Source organism: Manis pentadactyla, chromosome 6, assembly GCF_030020395.1.
Source record: "Manis pentadactyla isolate mManPen7 chromosome 6, mManPen7.hap1, whole genome shotgun sequence".
Classification (NCBI taxonomy): domain Eukaryota; kingdom Metazoa; phylum Chordata; class Mammalia; order Pholidota; family Manidae; genus Manis; species Manis pentadactyla.
This window is the reverse complement of record NC_080024.1, coordinates 29,704,420-29,730,754: the sequence shown is the minus strand read 5'-3', so window position 1 is coordinate 29,730,754 and position 26,335 is coordinate 29,704,420. Positions and strand designations below refer to the sequence as shown.

Genomic DNA, 26,335 nt, shown 5'->3' with positions numbered 1-26,335 from the left:
TCTTTTTGGTAGACTTTCTTTTTTGTAGACTTTCTCCAACCGCCGCGAACCTACATTTTTTGACCTATGAAGGATCCGTAATCTCGCGATACGCGCAGCTCTCGGGGACGCAGTCATGGCGGCGCTATGCATGATCATGGGGTTCTGACCTAAGGTGAGTGGTGGGCGAGCATAGGCGGGACACCTGGTGGTACTTCACCCTAATTTATTATTTTTCGGGTGAAAGTTTTAGGAGTTGCCCCGGGCATTAAGTTTAGGGGGGTGGGTTAATACTGCGCGGCCAAGCTCCGGAAGGACCGGCTTCTGACACTGGTTCTGACATCTAGTGAGACTGGCTGGTTGCATCTTTTTCACGAGCGCAGGCCACATACAAGCATCCCTTCAGTTTGCTCCTTCCCCTCCCGATCTGTCTGAGCCTCTATACTTACTAGTCCGGGTTCGGCTGTTGCTAAATCTTTATGTTACAAAGTATCCATCAACATTCAACTCTTAATTTTCATTGAACACATGTTCAGGGGAAGCTTTATGGGAACACTTGATGACCAGAAATCCAGGTTTGTTTTTTTTAAAGCTTATTTATATAACGACTACTTCCCAAGTAACCTGACTCCTTTAAGACAGCTTACACATTGTGGTAGAAGTAGGAGACGCTCTTATTGGTAAAATAGTTGTACAGTTTTAATGTAAATCTTCATTGTCTCCATAGGTTCCTGTTTTTAATTAAAGGCATTTTATTTCTTGAAAAGCCTCGCTTTAATTTTTATTCCTTTCGTAATCCTTTCCTCTATAGGAAAACAACCGCATGTTTGCTCATTCACCAATAGAAGCAACGTTTGTGTCATACAACTTGAAAGCCATTTGAAAGTGTTTCAGTGAATAGCAAAATGAATCACAGAGCAGGTTCTTTTTTATGGAATCTCAGACAACTTCATACTTTAGTTACAACAATCAGAACTGTGAGGCTGTACAGTTTGGAATTTTGCAGACCAAATATTGTTTATTCACACTGGAACCCAAGAAACCTCTTAAATAACTTTGATAATGGAGTGCAGTCATCTATTAGATATCTCGTGCAGGATTCCTTAATTTTTAAATCAGGAGATGACAGCTTTCAAATAAAGGGCATAAGCACGGTAACAGTTCCTGCAGTTGACAGACTGCTTTGTCTTAGAAGACTGTCTTTTGACTCAAAACACTCTCCTGTTCCTGATGATGATTTGAAGAAAATGAATGAGGCCACTTACGAAGATGTTCTCATAAAAAAACCCAAACCAACCCCTAACAAATGCAGAGAACTGTCTCAGGAGTGTAATTCCCTGGTTGATGTGTTAGATAAATACTCAGAAGTACCAAGATATCTTAGTAATAACTATCTCTCAGCAATGTGGTCAATTGCCAAAAGGATGTCTGAAGACCAGAAGCGCTTTGAAAAACAGCTGATGTTTAGCCACCCTTCATTTAGCCAACTGTGTGAACAAACAATGCGAGAAGCCAAGGTCATGCCCTTTAACCAGTTGCTGTTCAGTCTTCATGCTGTGGTGAAGCTTGGAATTCCACAGAACACTCTGCTGGTACAGACTTTGCTGAGGGTGGTCCAGGTAAAATCTAAAGGAGACTTAAATCTCCTTTTACTCAATTTGGCATATCATTAAAGAAAGGGAAATAGAGATGTAGCTTCCTTGAAGGAGACTGTTGGGAAATGGTAGTTTTCCTTTATATTTGTTCCTGCACATACATGATTTAGAGATCATAAATTAGCGAGGTCTTTCCTTCCGTTTGCTATGGAAATCTATGAAAACTTGCTCTATTTTTCTTTTCCAAAACTGAGTAATCATGAATAATAAGCTAAAATGAAGAGAGATACAAAATGTTCAAGGGAAAGTTGGGCAGTTGAAGGAAGGAGAGAAGGGAAGGGAACTAATATTTACTGAATACCTACACCTTGTACCTATATAATGCAATTTAATCCTCAACAGCCCTGCAAGGTCAACGTTACCTCAGTGTTGCAGATGAAGAGACAGACTTAGTGATGTTAAGCAACTTGGCTAAAGTCACACAGCTAATGGAATCATTTATTCATGCAGTAAACATTTATTGGGTGTGAACTTGTTACTGCACTTGTCACTAGGGATATAAAGATGTAGAAGACATGATTCCTGCCCTTGTATTCTAGAGGGGAAGACAGGTATTTTGTAGGGAACTACAAAAATAACCAACATTCATTTAATGACATACAGTTACTGTGTTATAAGCACTATGGTGAGCACAAGGGGATACAATTATGAATAAAATATGGCCACGTAGAGCTTTTAGTGCAATGAAAGAAAAATAGAATCTTGTGAGAGTGTATAACATGCTTCCAAACTAGTCAGGAGAAGGCCTTCATGATGAGAAGTAGAGTTGTGGGAGGAGGATACAGGATTAGTATCTGGTCATAATTAAATAATTTTTAAAAAGACAGTAATTTCCTGAGGATTATCTGGCATAAATCTATCAAACTCGAGAGCTGGGTACATAGGTGTATGATAGTTTTTAACTTTAACTTTTTACATTTCTGATTTCCATATGTCCTCAACCAAGAACTGATTTTTAATTTGTGTGTGTGTGTTTAAACTACAGAATTTCCATGTTTATTTGATGGTCTGTGTTCCCTACATAGTTACTAAGAAGTGATTATAGTAGGTCACTTTACCTCATCAATGATGCTCTTACTAGATCTTGATAGGTGTTTACATCAGTGTAGTATCTGCATTGGGGAGATTTAAGCAGTTAAGTATTTGGAGTCAGAATATCTGCATATATGATTGTAACTCATTGACCTGTTCGGATGTTGTAAAGATATTTTAGCTAGAGATGAAAGGTCAGTCTGTTGTCAGTGAATTTGTCCTTCAAACACATAGTCAAATGATCTTTCCTTTCACAGCAGAGATTGATGGAATGTTGTAAATTGTTATGGAAACCCTTCTACGGGAAGTGAGACCTATTTTTTCTCCCAGCCTTATTCATCTCATCTGGTTCTAACTTGAGATTTTTGTGCCTTGTTAGTCTTGTAATTTTAGCAAAAGAGTGTATCTCTTTTGACTTATTCCCCAGATGTGATCACAACTACTCTTGTGAGGTGTATAGACTAGTTGTGATTAAATTGTAGAGCACTGGTAAGCTATGTTGTTACTGTTCACTTTCCAAATTATGCTTATTGCTATTTCTGGAACCTAAATTAGTACCCTAACCCAAGGGACCTGAAGGAATAATCTGGGCCCTAAGGCTCTTCTTGAGACTCAGATAGTTGTGGTAAATGTGACAGCAGATATGGATCAGAAAATTCACAACTAAACCTAACAGTTTGATACCAAGGAGAGGATATAGGGAATTTATAGGGGCACAGCTATCTAGGGTTCTTTAGGGATGGGCAAATTGTTCCATATACCTCAGTGGCTCTTATATTACTACACTTGCTATCTTCATGACCTTGAGTTCTTAGAAGAGGTAAAAATAATGTTAGATAAAGTTACTTCAGAAGCAAAGAAATATAATCAATATCAAATGGATTTTCAGCAAAAATGGTGAATGTAAAAAAGTGTTGATGCATAAAAAAGTGTGTTTTGGGTATTTGGAAAATGCAGTATGTATGACATCCCAAAGGTGCTTCTATTGCGGACTGACTATGAATTGCTGGTTTGATACTTAATTCTTTAATGGAAAGCATCACTTCAGTGGATTTGCTTGGGTGAGATGCTCTACTATGGGCTCATTACCAATAGTGTTTTTGTGATTATATTTCAATAGGAGCGTATCAATGAGTGTGGTGAGAAATGTCTTTCAGTTTTGTCAGCTGTTTTAGAGGCAATGGAGCCATGCAAGAATGTGGACACTCTTCGGATAGGATTGAGGTGAGAAGACTATCTTGTGCTTTCTTCACATGGCATTCTGTGCTCCTCTTACATCTCAAATCAAAAACTGAGATGAACGCTGAATTTTATTGGGGTAGGGGGAGACTTTGTTAGTACCTATAGCCTTTAGTTCCTTAATGAACTTAAAATCTTGACTCTGTATCAGGTAAAGTTGTAAATAATGCTGCTTTTAGGGTGCACCATAAGAAAGATGTGGGTAACGTTGACATTTAAATTGATCTTAAAATGTAGTACTGAGGTGGGCTGTGGGAGAATTGACATGTATTCAATTCATAAGAGTTTTTGGCCACTATGTGGAGGTTACATGACACTGGCCCACCTTGAAAAAGGAGCTTGAGTTTTATAATTTTAAAACAGTGCAACTTATCTAATGTCATAGGCCAGTGAAAATAATAACTAATTCCCTTTTTAATTGATTGTGCATTGGGATAGCAGTATATCTCCTGATGTGATTTTTTTGTTCATAATTATAGCAGAATAATGTGAGAGGAAACAATGCTAGACTGGTCCTGGATCTTTCACTAATTAAATGTAATTTCTTGGGCAGGTAGGTCATTCCTATGGGCTTCTTATTTCTTGCCTAGAGGTAGGAGCTGGACCAAATGACGTTTAAGATTTCTTTTCTGGTTTTAAGATTCTAGGATTGTGGTGTTTATCATGTTTGATTACAGGATACTAGTTGATCAGCAACTTTGGAAAATAGAACATGTCTTCACATTACAAGTTGTGATGAAATGTATTGGAAAGGATGCACCAGATATTCTTAAAAGGAAACTGGAGGTATACACCTTCTGAATTTTCTCTAGTGGGTGAGATTTGAAAAAAATATTTCTTGTGACCTGCTATCACTTTCTTAAGTCAGTTTTAGGAGGATGTTGTGCTTTGGGGTTTAACTTTTGCTAAAGTAAAATAAGAGAAGTAGATTTATATTTATCTGTGTATTTAATCTCTATATATTTAAATTACTTAATCTACATATTACATACTTTATAGTTTATATATTTGAGTCATTGTGTTCAACTTTATCCTTTTCATTTCAAAATAAAAGTTTAACATATTTTGCTACAAATGATAAATTTAAGTTTGTTTTTTTTAGATGAAAGCCTTGAGGGACTTTGGCAAATTTTCTACTTTGAATAGTCAGCACATGTTTGAGGTACTAGCTGCCATGAATCACCATTCTGTTTTACTTCTGAATGAATGCAGTAAGATGGTCATAGGTAAGAGGATTTTTTCTTTCATGATTTTTAGCATCTCACCTGTTTTGGACTACATTTGCTTTGTTTTAGAAACTTTGCTGTTACATGAAAAATATCTGATGATATGGTTAGATCTAAATGTTGTATTTGCCTGTAGATTTTTATTTTTAAAAAAATACAGTACTTTTTTTTTACAAAGAAACGAAAATATTTAATATAGAGAATCTTGGATCTAATTTTCAAAACTAGTAATTTTTGTTTATTTAACTCATTTTTAAAGATAATATCCATGGGTGTCCTTTAAAAGTATTGATCAACATACTGCAGTCTTGCAGAGAACTCCGATACTATAATTTATATCTTTTCAAGGGAATAGCAGATTATGTGGCTACAACTTTTGACATCTGGAAGTTGAAACATGTAAGTATGTTGAGAGTTTAGAATAAACCTTTAAACTTTCAAGAAGCATATTACTTTGTTTAGCATTCTAATTATTTCTCTATCAAGGTTATGGCAGTTATGACCAAAATATTCTAATGGTAAATTGACTTGAACGGCTAGCTTCTTCACATTTCTATCTGGAGTCACCTGTTAATATTCTATTCAATCTTTTGCTCCATCTTTCTATCTGAAATAAAAATTTTGTTGTCTAAAGTTTACCCTTGTATTTGTTTTTCAAAAGGTTGGATGGTTTTGTATAATTAGGATCATTTTTGTCTTTCTACTTTTTCTTTGTTAGATTTAGAGTAATAAAAAATGAGTGATGTGACAGGTTTTTGAAGAACAAAATGTTATTACTTCAATGATCCTGTCTATTTTCTATTTATGGATATTAACTTGTATTCTTAGTAAGAGCCTTTAAATTTGGGGGAAGTATTAGTAATGTAAACATTTAAATGAAGCAGTTGGTAAAAACTTGTTTTCATAGTAAAGCAGTGGTAACCATGTAAGATCATGATGGTTGGTATAGTTTAGAGGAGAAGGTGAATATTGAGTTTGCCATGGAAATTGATTTTGGGAAAAAAAGTGCTAATTGTGAGAAATTCCAAGAGGTGAACTGGAAATTTTATTTTAATCATATTATTTCTGTTCCCATTTATAGCAATTAATACTGAATATAGAAATTTTTGAGTTATCTCTTATGTATTAGAATGGAGGAAGTGGGGCAGTTCAAAATTGAGTTGGTCATTTTGCAAACTTTAGAAAAGGTATATTTAAAGGAGTGTTCAAATCTATTATATGAAAAGCACATAAGAAAGGATTTATCCTTAAATGAAATGGAAATGTAGAAACCATTGTTTGCTCTAGTTCTTAGCTAATAAAAAGAGGTTGCTTATTCTACCTAATTCAAGAATTACTGGAATGGATTTTGTGGGGAAAAGTTAATTTTGTTTTTAGGGTAGTCTCTCAATCAGGACAGTTTTATTGCTGTTTAAATTTTTTGAGATCTAAAGATATTGTTACTCACATATTGTAGTTACTAAAAAGTTTTCCCTCAATTCACTCTTTTTTTTTAAAGGTTATTTCTCTCCTCATTTTATTTGCAAACCTTGGCTTTCGACATACCGGTTTGATGGACTTACTTAAAAAGAAAGTAATAGATGAACCTGACTGCCTAAACATCAAAAACATTGTCCCTATTCTTCATGTGTATTCTTCTCTCAATCACTTCTATGAATGCCAGGCCCAAGAGTATGTACTTTCTTACTTTTTATTGCCAAATAACATTCTTACAGAAATGATTACAAATCATCATAAGCTCAGTGAGTTATTACAAGTGAACACATCCATGGCTAGAAATAAAACTGTAATCCTGATTCATGAAGTTCAACAATTTTATCTTATTTTATTCTTGCTATCCTTTATCTTGCTTGTTTCTTTGTTTTTTATGATGTATGTGTTAATTTAGCATAGGAGTCCTCATTTCAAATTCTCCCAGCTTATTCTCTTAGCTCCTGAGTTCATAGTTCAGTTTTGACCCTAACTATTCATTTGGTCCCAAATTACTGCTTTCCATTCTTTCCATTTTAACTACAGCCATGCACTTATACTATTAAATACAGCAATTCCTCAGTTACACTAGGCTTTAGTACCTCTGCTTTCTACCCAGAATATCTTTCCTTCCTCTCAAGATCAGTTAGGGTTCATCAAAAACCAGAAACACAAATAAAATGTCATTTTTTACAAGAGTGGTTAAAACCACAGACTGGAGACATCTTGTTTAGGTTTGTATCCCAGCTCTGCCATTCACTGTTGGCAAGTTACTTATCTGTGCCTCAGTTTCTTCATCTGGTAAAATGGGGATTAAAAAATAAGGGTTATTTTTAATTGCAGTGAGCTATAAGGATTAAATGAGTTAACCTATGTCAGGTTCTTAAAACGGCTGGTACACAGGTTAAAAAAATTTAGAGTGTGGGTCACAGAGGCCTTGGAAAAATAAACTGGGGCAGTTCTGAGAGTCTCAGTAGTAAGATTCACAGACCATCTCTTTGCCATTATGTGGCTTGACTCCAATTGCTTTCTGTCCTTGTGGTTTTCTCTCAAAATTCAGATTTCCTAAAGAGAAAATCTGGTTGACTGAGTTTTGGTCAAATGCCCATCCCTCTCAGGGAGGTAATCAAAAAGTGATGCTGGCCCTGCTAAGAAGCAGCTGCCCACTGTGCTCTCCACTGTACTGGACGACTCGGTACCTACTGCCCTGCCTCGTCGCTCTCAGAGCCCCTGTGCTTGTCGTGTCTTATACATGTCTCTGGTGGAGCTCTAATTATTTGTCAGTGAGCCTGTCTCTGCTTCTCATTTGGAAAGTCCTCTAGAATTACACCCAGCTTCCTGTTACTCTGAATTTAGTCCAGGGCCTCGCACAGAATAGGCATTGTAAAAAAAAGGATGAACTGTATCCCTCTTCCCCTGCCTTGGTTTTCTTTTGAGGCTCCTATGTACCTCCTATAGTTTCTTGACAAATAATGTCAAGCTGGGTGGTAACTAATACTCCAGAAACAGCTCCACAAATTCCATGGAATTAGGATTGGTTGGTTAGGGAGTTTTTCAGCTATAGGCGTCCTAAGAGAGAACTTGGTCCAATAAAATTGTTATATTTGAAATAGAGGGGGTATACAAAGAACCATAACCAGTAACAAAGGTTGGGAAATTGAATAAAACACACGAGGAGCAGAATCATACAGAAGGGGAATCATGAATATTGTACTTCTGTCTGACATGCTTTCATGTATCCCATGGTTCTCAACTGGGGGTGATTTTCCCTCCAAGGGGGCATTTGGTAATAGCTGGAGGCATTAGTGTTCATGGCAGGGGAAGGGGAAGAGAGGAGAGTTCTCTTGTCCCCTAGCAGGTAAAGGCCCCAAACGTCTTCCGGTGCACAGGACAGCTCCCCAGCAAAGAACTGTCTGGCCCAACATGTCAGTAGTGCTGAGACTGAGAAACCCTGATCTAACCCTTACTCTCCCACTTCAGCATTTTGTCCTTAAAGAAATTAGGGCAGTGAGAATGTGGCTGGCCCATCAGTCAAGATTAATCAGTCAATTTCCTGAATGCTCATGAATGTGTAGTTGTCTGAATTTGGTATTCTGAGGATTATAGAAAAAGAAGTTTGTGTTCCCTGTCCTTCTTTTCTATTCAGTCCTTTGATTTCTTCTTTTCTTGATCTGAATTTACCACCTAAAGATAATCCCAGACTTGCAGCCTAGTCGTTAGTGTGCTTCTGACCTCTGGGACTCCTTTGGGTTGCATGTGGCCACTGTAGATCCACAAGTGTCTTAAGTTCAGAAATTCTGAAAGTCAGCTCATTCTTTTTCAAACCACTTTATTGAGGTATGACAACATTTTTAAAAGCTATGCATATTTAATATATACAATGTGAGTTTTGAGCTCATTCTTGACACATCCTTTTCCACTAACATTCTACTCATCATGTCTTCCTCATCTACGTTTGTTTATTTAGTCAGAAAACATGTACCAAGCAGTCAGGTACTTAGGACAAAGATGAAAAAGATAACTGTCCATTTTGCCAGAGGATTCTGTGTAATGGGTAAGGTAGACACATAAATTGTCAATACAATGTAGCACAAAAATTGGAGTGATGAGTTTTATACGAATATATGGCAGGAGAGGAGGGAATTGTCAGGATGCTTGCCTGGAGAAGTGGAGGGTCAGAGTGGACGCCAAACAGTGCTGCTGTGAGGAATGGTACCTTAGCAGACTTAAAGATGGATAGATAGGAGTTAACTGTGGGCAGATAAGCAGAAAAGAACATTCTGAGTAGAAGGACTTTATATTCAAGCAAGGCAGGAAAGAAACAGCAGAGCAGGTGCAGGGAATGGCATCTACTGGGTGTTGCTGAAGCATGAGGTACAGCAGGAGGAGGGGATGAGAGAAGACTGAGGTACTACCACTTACTGAGTATGTATATCCGTTAGGAGAAGGACACTGCACCTGAAAGATGTGTGCACACCTACTGCAAGCCTACTTTTCTTTCCTCCTTTGAACTCGTTAAACTACTGGTTGTATGGCATCTCACTAGCTCTACCATGACCTTGTCTTCTGTTCATGTTTAGAAGCTGAACTTTCTTTGTTCTCCTGCAGGTTTCTAAAAGTTATGGCTTCTGCTGTGACTGTTTATCTTTACCACATCTCTTCTGAAAACCTATTGAATGCTGTGTGTTCATTTTGTATGATGAACCATTTTCCCCTGGTCCTTATTAATCAGCTGCTCCAGAAGGACATCATCAATGAGCTGCTGCTGTCAGGTAGGGTGTCAGTGCACAATGGTGACTGAAACGGGCAGTACCACGAACTACCTGTGATTCTGAATGGTGTCTTAGTTGGAGCAGTGATAGTTAGAATGAACAGAGCAGACACTACTAAGGAAGGATTGAGAATGGTGGAGTCAAAGGTCAGTGCTTAAACCCACAAACCTACAGAGCCTTGTTTTTTTTTTAATTTTATTTTGTTATCATTAATCTATAATTACATGAAGAACATTATGTTTACTAGGCTCCCCCCTTCACCAAGTCCCCCCCACAAACCCCATTACAGTCACGGTCTATCAGGGTAGTAAGATGCTGTAGACTCACTACTTGTCTTCTCTGTGTTGCACAGCCCTCCCTGTGCCCCCCCACATTATACATGCTAATCGTAATGCCCCCTTTCCCCCTGTCCCCTTATACTTCCCTTCCCACCCATCCTCCTCAGTCCCTTTCCCTTTGGTAACTTAATCCACTCTTGGGTTCTGTGATTTTGCTGCTGTTTTGTTCCTTCAGTTTTTCTTTGTTCTTATATTCCACATATGAGTGAAATCATTTGGTGCTTGTCTTTCTCCGCCTGGCTTATTTCACGAGCATAATACCCTCTAGCTCCATCCATGTTGTTGCAAATGGTAGGATTTGTTTTCTTCTTATGGCTGAATAATATTCCATTGTGTATATGTACCACATCTTCTTGATCCATTCATCTACTGATGGACACTTAGGTTGCTTCCATTTCTTGGCTATTGTACATAGTGCTGCGATAAACATAGGGGTGCATGTGTCTTTTTGAGACTGGGAAACTGCATTCTTAGGGTAAATTCCTAGAAGTGGAATTCCTGGGTCAAATGGTATTTCTATTTTGAGCTTTTTTGAGGAACATCCATACTGCTTTCCACAACGGTTGAACTAGTTTACATTCCCACCAGCAGTGTAGAGGGGTTCCCCTTTCTCCACAACCTCACCAACATTTGTTGTTTGTCTTTTGGATGCTGGCGATCTTTACTGGTGTGAGGTGATATCTCACTGTGGTTTTAATTTGCATTTCTCTGATGACTAGTGATGTGGAGCATCTTTTCATGTGTCTGTTGGCCATCTGAATTTCTTCTTTGGAGAACTGTCTGTTCAGCTCCTCTGCCCATTTTTTAATTGAATTATTTGCTTTTTGTTTGCTGAGGTGTGTGAGCTTTTTATATATTTTGGATGTCAACCCTTTATTGGATCTGTCATTTATGAATATATTCTCCCATACTGTAGGATGCCTTTTTGTTCTATTGATGGTGTCCTTTGCTGTACAGAAGTTTTTCAGCTTGATATAGTCCCCTTATTCATTTTTGCCTTTGTTTCCCTTCCCTGGGGAGATATGTTCATGAAGAAGTCGCTCATGTTTATGTCCAAGAGATTTTTGCCTATGTTTTTTTCTAAGAGTTTTATGGTTTCATGACTTACATTCAGGTCTTTGATCCATTTAGAATTTACTTTTGTGTATGGGGTTAGACAGTGATCCAGTTTCATTCTCTTACATGTAGCTGTCCAGTTTTGCCAGCACCATCTGTTGAAGAGACTGTCATTTCCCCATTGTATGTCCACGGCTCCTTTATCATATATTAATTGACCATATATGTTTGGGTTAATGTCTGGAGTCTCTATTCTGTTCTACTGGTCTGTGGCTCTGTTCTTGTGCCAGTACCAAATTGTCTTGATTACTGTGGCTTTGTAGTAGAGCTTGAAGTTGGGGAGTGAAATCCCCCCCGCTTTATTCTTCCTTCTCGGGATTGCTTTGGCTATTCGGGGTCTTTGGTGTTTCCATATGAATTTTTGAACTATTTGTTCCAGTTCTTTGAAGAATGTTGTTGGTAATTTGATAGGGATTGCATCAAATCTGTATATTGCTTTGGGCAGGATGGCCATTTTGATGATATTAATTCTTCCTAGCCAGGAGCATGGGATGAGTTTCCATTTGTTAGTGTCCTCTTTAATTTCTCTTAAGAGTGTCTTATAGTTTTCAGGGTATAGGTCTTTCACTTCCTTGGTTAGGTTTATTCCTAGGTATTTTATTCTTTTTGATGCAATTGTGAATGGAATTGTTTTCCTGATTTCTTTCTATTGGTTCATTGTTAGTGTATAGGAAAGCCACAGATTTCTGTGTGTTAATTTTTTTTTTTTTTTTTAATTGAAGGGTAATTGACAACAGTATTACATTACATTAGTTTCAGGTGTACAACACAGTGATTCAACATTTATATACATGATAATTCTAGGTACCAGCTATCACCATACCAAGTTGTTACAATATTTTGACTATATTCCTTATGCTATACATTACATCCCGGTTACTTATTTATTTTACAATTGGAAGTGTGTTTATATATATATATATATATTTTGTGAGGGCATGTCTCATATTTATTGATCAAATAGTTGTTAACCACAATAAATTTCTGTATAGGGGGGTCAATACTCAATGCACAATCATTAATCCACCCCAAGCCTAATTTTGGTCAGTCTCCAATCTTCTGATGCATAACGAACAAATTCTTATATAGTGAATAAGTTACATGGTGAGCAGTGCAAGGGCAGTCATCACAGAAGCTTTCGGTTTTGTTCATGCATTATGAACTATACACAGTCAGTTCAAATATGAATATTCATTTGATTTTTAAACTTGATTTATATGTGGATACCACATTTCTCTATTATTATTATTTTTAATAAAATGCTGAAGTGGTAGGTAGATACGAGATAAAGGTAGAAAACAGAGTTTAGTGTTGTAAGAGAGCACATGTAGATGATCAGGTGTGTGCCTGTAGACTATGTGTTAATCCGAGCTAGACGAGGGCAATAAACATCCATGTATGCAGAAGATTTCTCTCAGAACATGAGGGGGGAGGTTCTAAGCCTCACCTCTGCTGCTCCCCATTTTCTCACCAGCTGGCCCCCTGTGACTGTGCCTGTCTTAGGTTGTTCCTCCCTTGAGGAATCTTACCCGTCTCTGGCTAACCAGTCATCTTCCGGGGCCATACAGGGAAATGTTAAGTTGGTAAGTGAGAGAGAAGCCTTATTGTTTGAAAAGGTTAGCTTTTTACTTCTTTGGATATTTATGCCCTGTGGCTTCTATGCCCAGTATTTGTCTTGAGGTGTCTTTACCACTTGGAAGAATTATGATACTCGGTAAATTCGACATGAGGCACGAGTTCTATTTAAAGGTTCTGATTAGGTAGGAAGAAGAAAAGCTATAGAAGTAGCAGGCAGAAGAAAACCTGGGAAGATTGATTATTTCTTTGACATATCTTCTTGTAGAGTAACCTCAGCATGGATAGGTTTTAAACTACTAATTAAATTGTGCACACACATTAACATAATAGGAATATAGTTACCTAACCAAAGCATACCTGTAATTACCAGCCATCTCCAGTGAAACCAAGAAAACCAGTTAGGCACCTTAGGCATTTGTGAAAACTTATCTATGATATGGTGGATATTGTCCGAGTGAACTTAAACAGTCTGAGAGAATTCAGATAAACTAGAACAACCCATTCCTGGGGACTGTTCATATCCCATATGTTCTTTTAACGATAAATAGTCTGTGGTTGTAAGATTTTGGAGTGCTACAATTTGCACTTCTCCTAATTCTTGGTTGAGTTCCAACAGTATAGATCCAGTCCAATTTTTGTTTTACTGTATGCACAGGCCAGCTTAGATATCTCCTTCATCATTCCCATGGCAAGTCCAGGAACTGGTGGGATGAGTGCATCTACACCTGTGACAGTGCGTGGATCTTTGTTGGAGTTTTTTTTTTTTTTTTTTTTTTGCTGATCATCTTCTGTCATGAGTCTTCCCGAGATTGCTGATGTTGGAAGTTCTTTTTCATATCGTATCTTAGTTCATTTTCAGGGTAGCCAAATTAGGCTTTGATCCTCTGTATAAACACAAACAGACCCTTTGCCTACACTTTTATATGCCCTTTATATCATTGTGTAGAACTCATTAGAGGTCACCACATAGGAACTGCTTTTTTTTTTTTAATCATTAATCTACACTTACATGACGAATACTTTGTTTACTAGGCTCTCCCCTATACCAGGTCCCCCCTATAAACCCCTTTACAGTCACTGTCCATCAGCACAGCAAAATGTTGTAGAATCACTACTTGTCTTCTCTGTGTTGTACAGCCCTCCCTTTTCTCCTACCCCCCCATGCATGGTAATCTTAATACCCCCCTACTTCTCCCCCCCCTTATCCCTCCCTACCCACCCATCCTCCCCAGTCCCTTTCCCTTTGGTACCTGTTAGTCCATTCTTGAGTTCTGTGATTCTGCTGCTGTTTTGTTCTTTCAGTTTTTCCTTTGTTCTTATATTCCACAGATAAGTGAAATCATTTGGTATTTCTCTTTCTCCGCTTGGCTTGTTTCACTGAGCATAATACCCTCCAGCTCCATCCATGTTGCTGCAAATGGTTGGATTTGCCCTTTTCTTATGGCTGAGTAGTATTCCATTGTGTATATGTACCTCATCTTCTTTATCCATTCATCTATTGATGGACATTTAGGTTGCTTCCAATTCTTGGCTATTGTAAATAGTGCTGCAATAAACATAGGGGTACATTGGTCTTTCTCATACTTGATTGCTGCATTCTTAGGGTAAATTCCTAGGAGTGCAATTCCTGGGTCAAATGGTATGTCTGTTTTGAGCATTTTGATGTACCTCCATACTGCTTTCCACAATGGTTGAACTAACTTACATTCCCACCAGCAGTGTAGGAGGGTTCCCCTTTCTCCACAGCCTCGCCAACATTTGTTGTTGTTTGTCTTTTGGATGGCAGCCATCCTTACTGGTGTGAGGTGATACCTCATTGTAGTTTTAATTTGCATTTCTCTGATAATTAGCGATGTGGAGCATCTTTTCATGTGTCTGTTGGCCATCTGTATTTCTTTTTTGGAGAACTGTCTGTTCAGTTCCTCCGCCCATTTTTTAATTGGGTTATTTGTTTTTTGTTTGTTGAGGCGTGTGAGCTCTTTATATATTCTGGACGTCAAGCCTTTATCGGATGTGTCATTTTCAAATATATTCTCCCATACTGTAGGGTTCCTTTTTGTTCTATTGATGGTGTCTTTTGCTGTACAGAAGCTTTTCAGCTTAATATAGTCCCACTTGTTCATTTTTGCTGTTGTTTTCCTTGCCCGGGGAGATATGTTCAAGAAGAGGTCACTCATGTTTATGTCTAAGAGGTTTGTGCCTATGTTTTCTTCCAAGAGTTTAATGGTTTCATGACTTACATTCAGGTCTTTGATCCATTTTGAGTTTACTTTTGTATATGGGGTTAGACAATGGTCCAGTTTCATTCTCCTACATGTAGCTGTCCAGTTTTGCCAGCACCATCTGTTGAAGAGACTGTCATTTCGCCATTGTATGTCCATGGCTCCTTTATCAAATATTAATTGACCATATATGTCTGGTTTAATGTCTGGATTGTCTAGTCTGTTCCATTGGTCTGTGGCTCTGTTCTTGTGCCAGTACCAAATTGTCTTGATTAGTATGGCTTTATAATAGAGCTTGAAGTTGGGGAGGGAGATCCCCCCTACTTTATTCTTCTTTCTCAGGATTGCTTTGGCTATTCGGGGTCTTTGGTGGTTCCATATGAATTTTTGAATTATTTGTTCCAGTTCATTGAAGAATGTTGCTGGTAGTTTCATAGGGATTGCATCAAATCTGTATATTGCTTTGGGCAGGATGGCCATTTTGATGATATTAATTCTTCCTAGCCACGAGCATGGGATGCGTTTCCATCTGTTAGTGTCCCCTTTAATTTCTTTTAAGAGTGACTTGTAGTTTTCAGAATATAAGTCTTTCACTTCTTTGGTTAGGTTTGTTTATTCCTAGGTATTTTATTTTTTTTGATGTAATTGTGAATGGAGTTGTTTTCCTGATTTCTCTTTCTGTTGGTTCATTGTTGGTATATAGGAAAGCCACAGATTTCTGTGTGTTGATTTTGTATCCTGCAACTTTGCTGTATTCCGATATCAGTTCTAGTAGTTCTGGGGTGGAGTCTTTAGGGTTTTTTATGTACAGTATCTTGTCATCTGCAAATAGTGACAGTTTGACTTCTTCTTTACCAATCTGGATTCCTTGTATTTTTTGTTTTGTCTGATTGCCATGGCTAGGACCTCCAGTACTATGTTAAATAACAGTGGGGAGAGTGGGCATCCCTGTCTAGTTCCCGATCTCAGCGGAAATGCTTTCAGCTTCTCGCTATTCAATATAATGTTGGCTGTGGGTTTTTCATAGATGGCCTTTATTATGTTGAGGTACTTGCCCTCTATTCCCATTTTGCTGAGAGTTTTTATCATGAATGGATGTTGAACTTTGTTAAATGCTTTTTCAGCATCTATGGAGATGATCATGTGGTTTTTGTCTTCTTTTTGTTGATGTGGTGGATGATATTGATGGACTTTCGAATGTTGTGCCATCCTTGCATCCCTGGGATGAATCCCACTTGGTCATGGTGTATGATGATTTTGATGTATTTTTGAATTCGGTTTGCTAAAATTTTGTTGAGTATTTTTGCGTCTACGTTCATCAGGGATATTGGTCTGTAGTTTTCTTTTTTGGTGGTGTCTTTGCCTGGTTTTGGTATTAGGGTGATGTTAGCTTCATAGAATGAGTTTGGGAGTATCCCCTCCTCCTCTATTTCTTGGAAAACTTTAAGGAGAATGGGTATTATGTCTTCCCTGTATGTCTGATAAAATTCCGAGGAGAATCCATGTGGCCCGGGGGTTTTGTTCTTTGGTAGTTTTTTGATTACCGCTTCAATTTCGTTGCTGGTAATTGGTCTGTTTAGATTTTCTGTTTCTTTTTGGGTCAGTCTTGGCAGGTTGTATTTTTCTAGGAAGTTGTCCATTTCTCCTAGGTTTCCCAGATTGTTAGCATATAGGTTTTCATAGTAGTCTCTAATAATTCTTTGTATTTCTGCGGGGTCCGTCGTGATTTTTCCTTTCTCGTTTCTGATACTGTTGATTTGTGTTGACTCTCTTTTCCTCTTAATAAGTCTGGCTAGAGGCTTATCTATTTTGTTTATTTTCTCGAAGAACCAGCTCTTGGTTTCATTGATTTTTGCTATTGTTTTATTCTTCTCAATTTTATTTATTTCTTCTCTTATCTTTATTATGTCCCTCCTTCTGCTGACCTTAGGCCTCATTTGTTCTTCTTTTTCCAATTTCGATAGTTGTGACATTAGACCGTTCATTTGGGATTGCTCTTCCTTTTTTAAATATGCTTGGATTGCTATATACTTTCCTCTTAAGACTGCTTTTGCTGTGTTCCACAGAAGTTGGGGCTTAGTGTTGTTGTTGTCATTTGTTTCCATATATTGCTGGATCTCCATTTTGATTTGGTCATTGATCCATTGATTATTTAGGAGCGTGTTGTTTAGCCTCCATGTGTTTGTGAGCCTTTTTGCTTTCTTTGAACAGTTTATTTCTAGTTTAATGCCTTTGTGGTCTGAAAAGTTGGTTGGTAGGGTTTCAATCTTTTGGAATTTACTGAGGCTCTTTTTGTGTCCTAGTATGTGGTCTATTCTGGAGAATGTTCCATGTGCACTTGAGAAGAATGTGTATCCTGTTGCTTTTGGATGTAGAGTTCTGTAGATGTCTATTAGGTCCATCTGTTCTAGTGTGTTGTTCAGTGCCTCTGTGTCCTTACTTATTTTCTGTCTGGTGGATCTGTCCTTTGGAGTGAGTGGTGTGTTGAAGTCTCCTAGAATGAATGCATTGCATTCTATTTCCTCCTTTAGTTCTATTAATATTTGTTTCAGGTATGTTGGTGCTCCTGTATTGGGTGCATATATATTTATAATGGTTATATCCTCTTGATGGACTGAGCCCTTTATCATTATGTAATGTCCTTCTTTGTCTTTTGTTACTTTCTTTATTTTGAAGTTTGTTTTGTCTGATACCAGAATTGCAACACCTGCTTTCTTCTCTCTGTTGTTTGCTTGAAATATCTTTTTCCATCCCTTGACTTTAAGTCTGTGCGCGTCTTTGGGTTTGAGGTGAGTCTCTTGTAAGCAGCATATGGATGGATCTTGCTTTTTTATCCATTCTATTACTCTGTGTCTTTTGATTGGTGCATTCAGTCCATTTACATTTAGGGTGATTATTGAAAGGTATGAATTTATTGCAGGCTTTAAGTTTGTGGTTACCAAAGGTTTAGGGTTAGCTTCTTTACTATCTTACTGTCTAACTTAACTCGCTTGTTGAGCTATTATAAACACAGTCTGATGATTCTTTATTTCTCTCCCTTCTTATTCCTCCTCCTCCCTTCTTCATATGTTGGGTGTTTTGTTGTGTGCTCTTTTTAGGAGTGCTCCCATCTAGAGCAGTCCCTGTAGGATGCCCTGTAGAGGTGGTTTGTGGGAGGCAAATTCCCTCAACTTTTGCTTGTCTGGGAATTGTTTAATCCCTCCTTCATATTTAAATGATATTCGTGCTGGATACAGTAGTCTTGGTTCGAGGCCCTTCTGTTTCATTGCATTAAGTATATCATGCCATTCTCTTCTGGCCTGTAGGGTTTCTTTTGAGAAGTCTGATGATAGCCTGATGGGTTTTCCTTTGTAGGTAACCTTTTTTTTCTCTCTGGCTGCCTGTAATACTTTGTCCTTGTCTTTGATCTTTGCCATTTTAATTATTATGTGTCTTGGTGTTGCCCTCCTTGGATCCCTTGTCATGGGAGTTCTGTGTACCTCTGTGGTCTGAGAGGCCATTTCTTCCCCTAGTTTGGGGAAATTTTCAGCAATTATTTCTTCAAAGACATTTTCTATCCCCTTTTCTCTCTCTACTTCTTCTGGAATACCTATAATTCTTATATTGTTCCTTTTCGATTGGTCACTCAGCTCTCTTAAAATTCTTTCATTCCTGGAGATCCTTTTATCTCTCTCTGCATCAGCTTCTCTGCGTTCCTGTTCTCTGTTTTCTAGTCCATTAATGGTCTCTTGCATCTCGTCCATTCTGTTTTGAAGTCCTTCCAGAGCTTGTTTTATTTCTGAATTCTCCTTCCTTAGTTCTTGCATATTTCTCTGCAAGTCCATCAGCATGGTTATGACTTTTGTTTTGAATTCTTTTTCAGGAAGACTGGCTAAATCTATCTCCCCAGATTCCTTCTCAGGGGAAGATGTAGCAGATGCCGAAGCTGTCTGGGTTAGTCTTGTCTGGATCATATTTTTTTGCCTTTTCATGTTGACAGGTGCTATTGACTGTCAGCTGGGAGGGCCAAACTTTTCACTTGCTACTGGCCTTTCTTTACTGGGACAACTGCGACCCCTAGTGGCTTGTGTTGGGTAATTGCGTGTAGACTGGGTCTTTGTGTCTTGCCCGGCCGGAAGGGAGAAATTTCCCTTTCTGTGGGCGGAATTTGTCTCAGGCTGCTTCTCTGCTTTCGCAGCGCCCGGTGGGGTGATGGATGGGGGGGCTGCTTGACTGTTTGCCTCCGTGAGGGGTCTCAGAGCTGTTGCCCAGGGGGTTAGTGTACCCGGTTTTCCCTGTAATTTCCAGCTGCTGTACTGTGACCTGGGTTGTTTCGTTCAAGCTGTTAAGTCCCTGTCCCTTTAAGACTTTCAAAAAGCCCCCGCTTTTCTTTGTCACAGGGGCATCAGCTTCGGCACCCGCTCAGAGGTCTTACTCCCTGTTTCCCTAGTATCCAGGGCCCCCTGGGCACGTACTGTGTCTGCGCTCTGGCCCGGATGGCTGGGGCTGGGTGTTCGGCAGTCCTGGGCTCCGTCTCCCTCCCGCTCTGCCTATTCTTCTCCCGCCGGGAGCTGGGGGGATGGGCGCTTGGGTCCCGCCGGGCCGGGGCTTGTATCTTACCCCTTTCACCAGTCGCTGGGTTCTCGCTGGTGTAGCTGCTGTCCGGCCACTGTCCTGCGTCTTCTGGTCTCTCTTTTAGGGCTAGTTGTGTTTGTTGTATTTTCAAAAGTATATATGTTTTTGGGAGGAGATTCCCACTGTCCTACTCATGCCGCCATGTTGGCTCCACCTCCTGTGTGTTAATTTTGTATCCTGCAACTTTGCTGTATTCCGATGTTAGTTCTAGTAGTTTTGGAGTGGAGTCTTTAGGGTTTTTTATGTACAATATCATGTCATCTGCAATTAGTGACAGTTTAACTTCTTCTTTACCAATCTGTATTCCTTTTACTTCTTTGTTTTGTCTAATTGCCATGGTTAGGACCTCCAGTACTGTGTTGAATAACAGTGGGGAGAGTGGGCATCCCTGTCTTGTACCCGATCTCAGAGGAAAAGCTTTCAGCTTCTCGCTGTTCAGTATGATGTTGGCTGTGGGTTTATCATATATGGCCTTTATTATGTTGAGGTACTAGCCCTCTATGCCCATTTTGCTGAGAGTTTTTATCATGAATGGATGTTGAATTTTGTCAAGTGCTTTTTCAGCATCTATGGAGATGATCATGTGGTTTTTGTCCTTCTTTTTATTTATGTGGTGGATGATGTTGATGGATTCTCGAGTGTTGTACTATCCTTGCATCCCTGGGATGAATCCCACTTGGTCATGGTGTATGATCCTTTTGATGTATTTTTGAATTCACTTTGCTAATATTTTGTTGAGAAGTTTTGCATGTCCATTCATCTGGGATATTGGTCTGTAATTTTCTTTTTTGATGGGGTCCTTGCCTGGTTTTGGTATTAGGGTGATGTTGGCTTCATAGAATGAGTTTGGGAGTATTTCCTCCTCTTCTGTGTTTTGGAAAACTTTTAAGGAGAATGGGTATTATGTCTTCTCTGTATGTCTGATAAAATTCTGAGGTTAATTAATCTGGCCTGGGGGTTTTGTTCTTGGGTAGTTTTTTGATTACTGCTTCAATTTCTTTGCTGGTAATTGGTTTGTTTAGATTTTGTGTTTTTTCCTTGGTCAGTCTTGGAAGGTTGTATTTTTCTGGGAAGTTGTCCATTTCTTCTAGGTTTTCTAGCTTGTTAGCATATAGGCTTTCATAGTATTCTCTAATAATTCTTTGTATTTCTGTGGAGTCTGTTGTGCTTTTTCTTTCTTGTTTTCAATTCTGTTGATGTGTGTAGATTCTCTTTTTCTCTTAATAAGTCTGGCTAGAGGCTTATCTATTTTGTTTATTTTCTCAAAAAACCAGCTCTTGTTTTCATTGATTTTTTTTCTATTGTTTTATTCTTCTCAATTTTATTGATTTCTTCTCTGATCTTTATTATGTCCCTCCTTCTGCTCGCTTTAGGCCTCATTTGTTCTTCTTTTTCCAATTTTGATAATTGTGACATTAGACTATTCATTTGGGATTGTTCTTCCTTCTTTAAATATGCCAGAATTGCTATATACTTTCCTCTTAAGACTGCTTTCGCTGTGTCCCACAGATGTTGGGGCTTTGTGTTGTTGTTGTCATTTGTTCCATATATTGCTTAATCTCTATTTTAATTTGGTCGTTGATCCATTGATTATTTAGGAGCATGTTGTTAAGCCTCAATGTGTTTGTGAGCCTTTTTACTTTCTTTGTACAATTTATTTCTAGTTTTATACGTTTGTGGTCTGAAAAGTTGATTGGTAGAATTTCAATCTTTCTATGGAGCCTTCTTTAATGACAGATCCTCTATATGGAAGGCAGGAGTAAGAGACATCATTATTGTTCCTCTTACTTACATTTTGTACACTTATACAAAAACTAAATGTTCTCTTTATGCCTTGAACAAAGGTATTTGTACTTCCTAATCCTTAGATGTCACATTTGAAGCCGAATTAAGTAAACTTTTACAGCTATGAACATGTTGTCACTCTTGGCCTTTAATGAGGGCACAGCCTGTTAGATCAAGAAACCAAATAATTAACAAAATAATGAATTTATTTACTCTTGGAAGCAAATTAATTGCTGACTTTTGTCTTTAATTAAATAAGGAACAGCAGTATACAAATATGGTGATATGTGTGAGAGAGTAGTTAAATTCTTTTAAAGATAGTGCTATGAAATTCCAAAGTTGAACTGTAAGGAAGGTATAGCATGTGCTGATCTTTCAGGCAGTCTAATGTGGGGGGAAACAGCCTTGAACCCAGGAGACCTGGATTCTGGTCCCAACTGTACCTTTAGTTGATTATGAGGCATTTTAACATTCCTGAGCATTTCCTCATCTATTTAGTGAATTAAATCACCTTGAAAGATATTTTAAACCTTAAAACATTATCAAGTATAGGGAATGATCTAGATGCTATGGGAATTAGGGAAACACAGAGAGATTCCTCCTGATAGGAAACAGATAATCAGAAATACATGTGCATTAGTACATTTCTTAAATGTGGCATTCGTAAACATTAATAGTGCCACAAAGTCAGTAAACCCTAACTGTGTATTTTCTTTCTCTTTTTTTTTTAGCTGACATGAAGAGGAATGTTGGCAAGCTTCATATTTTGGCTGCATGTCTAAAACTCGATGACAATCCTTTTCAGAATACCAAAGACTTAGCGCTGCCACAGCTGCCCTCCACGCCGCTGTACCCAAATGCAAAGGTTGCAGAGGTGCTGAGTAGTCTACTGGGAGAAAAGTACTTTTCTGAAAACGTTCAGTTGCCACATAAATATCATATTGGTATAAAACTTTATATGATTTTCCTCTTGTATTTTACTGATTTTCCCTTTTTTCTGACAAAAATTGAGTTCACTGTGGCAGGTTTTGTGTAGTGCAGCTTGGGCTCTGGAGCTGGACTGCCTGGTTTGGGTCTCTTGCCGTGCTGCACACATGCTGTTAGGCACTTGCCAGCTTCCATTTCTTACCTGTCAAATGGCAGTAAGAGTAATGCTACCCACCTCATAGGGTTCCTGTGATTGATGAGATTATGGATGTATAACCAAGATGAGTGTCTGCCACATGGTTAGCTCAATATATTTTAGCTGCTGCCCATTATCATTATTGTTAGTAGTAACAGACACTTTGAAAGAGAAACTCACTTTGAGTAATGTTTGAAAAATCAGTATCAATTTTTTTCTTTCAGATTTTGAAATCAGAATGGATACTAAAAGGAATCAAGTGCTTCCATTTTCTCCTGTGGATTTGTCAACTCCTGCTACAAATATTCAGAGGTTGTTTACGTACATTAATTTGTTGAGCTTTCTAAATTTTAAATCTTAATTCCCAAAGACTTCATATTAAATAGCAGTAACAGTACTAAGACTTTATAGTTGTATGGAGCTTTTCATCTATGCATCTACCCCTTAGATGTAAGTGTGGGTCCTGTGGTTGAAGACTGGACTAGTGTTGCGCCAATCAACAAAATAGGCAATTTTTAAAAGTTGGGTTTTAAAGCTAAGTAGTTCAGTAAAACAGTGCTTAACATCATTGAAACTACCAGTGTATTGTAAATGTCTGACAAGGTAATGTAATAGTGATCAAAATAATTAAGGTTTCTATAGAAAACAAATATTCAATAAACATTTTGCTGTACTACCAAGACCTTTCTAAAGGTAGAAAAACTAGCTTTTTAATTATGCTGTATTGTGTATGGGTTGTATTGAAATGAATACACTGCAAATAGGGTGTCTCTGGGAGAAGTGTGATGCTATGTGTGAGGGAATGTCCTACTTTTTAAGCAGATTCATCAGATCATGTTGCACACACTCCGTGTCAGTCAGCCTTGGTGGAAAGGCTTTGCTAGGCCCTGTGGGACACACAAAATTGAATCAAATATGGATCACGATCCCCAGGAACTTATGTCCCCTTTTGCTCAATAGGACATGCATATAAATACAGTAGAGAGAGAGACAGAAGAGAATCAGTAGGGATTCAAGCTCTTATCTGCCCAGCCTTCTCCGTTCACATGCAATGTCTGTAACTTTTACCCCTTTCTGAGTCCATCTAACTCATTCCTTGGCCATCGTTTTCAACTGCTATCTTTCCTATTCAGGTCACCCATATCCCCTCAAAAGTTTCTCTCCTGCCTTTGAAAGCTGATTTCCCTTTTTTAGGTGCTCCACTGTTCTTGCACAATAATATAACATAGTAGCCTAATGTACTGAGAAGAAGTTAGGAATCTGAGCATGCCTTTAGAAATTTCTCTTTATCTAAATTAATAGCCAGAGTACAACAGAAGACAATAAAGATAGAAGCAAACTTAGTATTTCCAAAAGGCCAAGAACAATGAGAAAACAAATTACACCTTCTGCATTTGTTATACATACAGATGTTATCTTTTTAACAGTCTTGCCTTTTGCTTCGTGTTTTTTTTCTTTGTATTTGATCTCCTCGTTCTGTTTTTATGTGTTTCTCTCTGGTAGAGAGCATGTGCAAGAAAAGCATTTACTGTTTGGTATCCTCTCCATTAGTTTTTCTAGCAGCATAAATAATTATGTGAGATCAGAGATGAGCACCACTGCACAGGAACGCCTCAAAATAGGTACTTTCTTAACTGAAAGTTTTCCTCATCGACATTGTAGCCATCCTGGAAGATTGTTGAGGGATTCAAACCTGCTTTGCATTGTCAGTACAAAGCAATTATATAAGCTTTCGGTTTCTGAAGTAGCCTTCATATTCTGGAGGACTAAGATAGTAGGAAACAGTGAAGGCTGTGCCCAGTGGAAAGCTCAGCTTGGAAATCTACAAAGAACAGAAATGCACAAGATTATAAATGGTAATCTCCTTAGTAACTAGTCTCGTATGTGTATTTTTGTTTTTAGAGTGGCTGTACTGTGTGTTCCTAAATCTAATTACTGTTTGGATTCAGCCCACCCCAGAGGATTCCTTGCTATGAAAATGCGGCATTTGAAAGTAATGGGTTTTCATGTGATCTTGGTAAGAAAAAAATGCTAATGAAATATTATTTGATTGATATCCATTCTGCCAGGAATGTTGTCATTGAAGTTGGTTACAAGGGCTCTAGTGGAATTGTCAGGAGTAGTGGAATAAGTGTTTTGGTTATTATTGTCCTTGAAAAAGAACGTTTCCGATAGATGACTTGACTTCTAGTCAGCTGATTACTATAATTTACTAGAGGCTTTCTAAATGCAACGTTTGGTCAGCTTTAATCCTCTCTGTTGGAGGGAATATGTAAATAATATTTTTTCTTATTTAATTTAAGACACATGAAGCCATATTCAATTTCTAGGTTATCTTGAATGAGGGAAGGAAAAAAGATGTTAATTAAAGCTTTGTTTTCATGGGCCAGTGTGAGGTTGTTACAGGATGTTTGTCACTAGAAAAAGCTGGATGGTTGTGAAGACGATGGTTAGTCCTCTTCCTCTTACATTTCATTTTGATTCCAAGTACCATAACTTTCTTGAATAGCCTCTCCAGATGTCTCTGTATGGAGCCAAGAACTTTATAAAGATAAATTTATATTAATGTTAATGTTTACATCTATCCAAATGCCACTCACTTGGTCTTACACATATGTCAGATGTAAACATTTGATTCTTCATCATGATACTTTAATATCCAAAAATGAATCGTGCACAGACTACTAAGGTTAAGATGACTCATTTCTTTTAATGAGCTATTTAAGAGTTCTTAAAATCCCACACTGGTAATTATATGTGTTCTGAGTTTGAAAGGAATTTTTGCACAAGATCTTTAGAGGACCCTTAAAGTTTTTATAATTCTCACTGTTAGAACTTTCCTTAGCACATAGTCTTGCTAAGCTAGTCTTGCTGAGTAATTATAAGATATTTGCTTTTAAAAAGCAGTTGGCTTAATGTTAGTTTAATATGCTTAAATCTCGGAACAAGCTTTTTTCTTTTTTTTATGGGTCATCATCATCTTGCAGACTGATTGTTTTCCTTTCTTTGTTGGGTAAGGTCAATAATTGGGAGATGGAAAAACTAGAGAAGAAGGATGCAGTCAAATTTTTGAAGACTCAGATCTATTCATCTGAAGCCTTTCCTACTGGTGGTGTAAATTTGCAAAGCACACATTAAAGTGAAAAGCAACTTTTTCATATTAGGAGAAGTAAGTTTGTAAAAATAACTTTAATAAAGACTACAATTCACTTGTCAGTGGAATTCACCTGACTGCTCACCATAACAGAGTGTTACTTCAGTTCACTGTTAAAATTAATTTTAAGAATGGAAAAAATGTTACTGGCATTTTAAGAAAATTCCAGGAGGGTCATTTTTCCAACCATACCTATTCCTGCTAGTGCCCAGATATTTGACAAATCCATAAGCTGTAGGTTTCACTTGTTCTCATTAGCTTTGATGAATTGAAAACTGGTTTCTTAGTTATATGTCGCAGGTGAGTTGGTGTGGCAGTCCTTGTGTTTGGAATCTGTGTATTTATACTCCTGCTGTAAGCTGTTCTAGGACTCGGACACTGACCACCTTTTCAAGCATTGGTCAACAATTGGACCAGGTTCCCAAGTTATAGAATGGGTAAGAATTAATGAGGTAGCATGTTAAAAATGGTTAAGGATTGGCATCTTCATTTGCAGCAAGCATCCTAGGTGGAAGTGGTTCATGAGCCATGC

General features: G+C 38.0%; 1 protein-coding gene across 2 annotated transcripts; it reads left to right on the top strand.

The window, feature by feature from the left end:
* Window positions 1–15: 15 nt before the first annotated feature.
* FASTKD2 (FAST kinase domains 2) lies at window positions 16–25,865 on the top strand. 2 transcript variants are annotated; one of them, XM_036920304.2, is made up of 12 exons: window positions 16–154; window positions 791–1,598; window positions 3,787–3,890; window positions 4,583–4,691; window positions 5,008–5,131; window positions 5,391–5,530; window positions 6,630–6,802; window positions 9,710–9,873; window positions 22,258–22,470; window positions 22,874–22,961; window positions 24,552–24,666; window positions 25,668–25,865. In XM_036920304.2, the coding sequence occupies exons 2-12, from the start codon at window positions 885–887 to the stop codon at window positions 25,785–25,787; spliced, it is 2,064 nt and encodes a 687-aa protein (XP_036776199.1). In that variant the 5' UTR covers window positions 16–154; window positions 791–884; the 3' UTR covers window positions 25,788–25,865. The 2 variants fall into 2 exon arrangements, with proteins under 2 accessions (XP_036776199.1, XP_036776200.1); XM_036920305.2 differs by lacking the exons at window positions 3,787–3,890; window positions 4,583–4,691.
* Window positions 25,866–26,335: the final 470 nt, after the last annotated feature.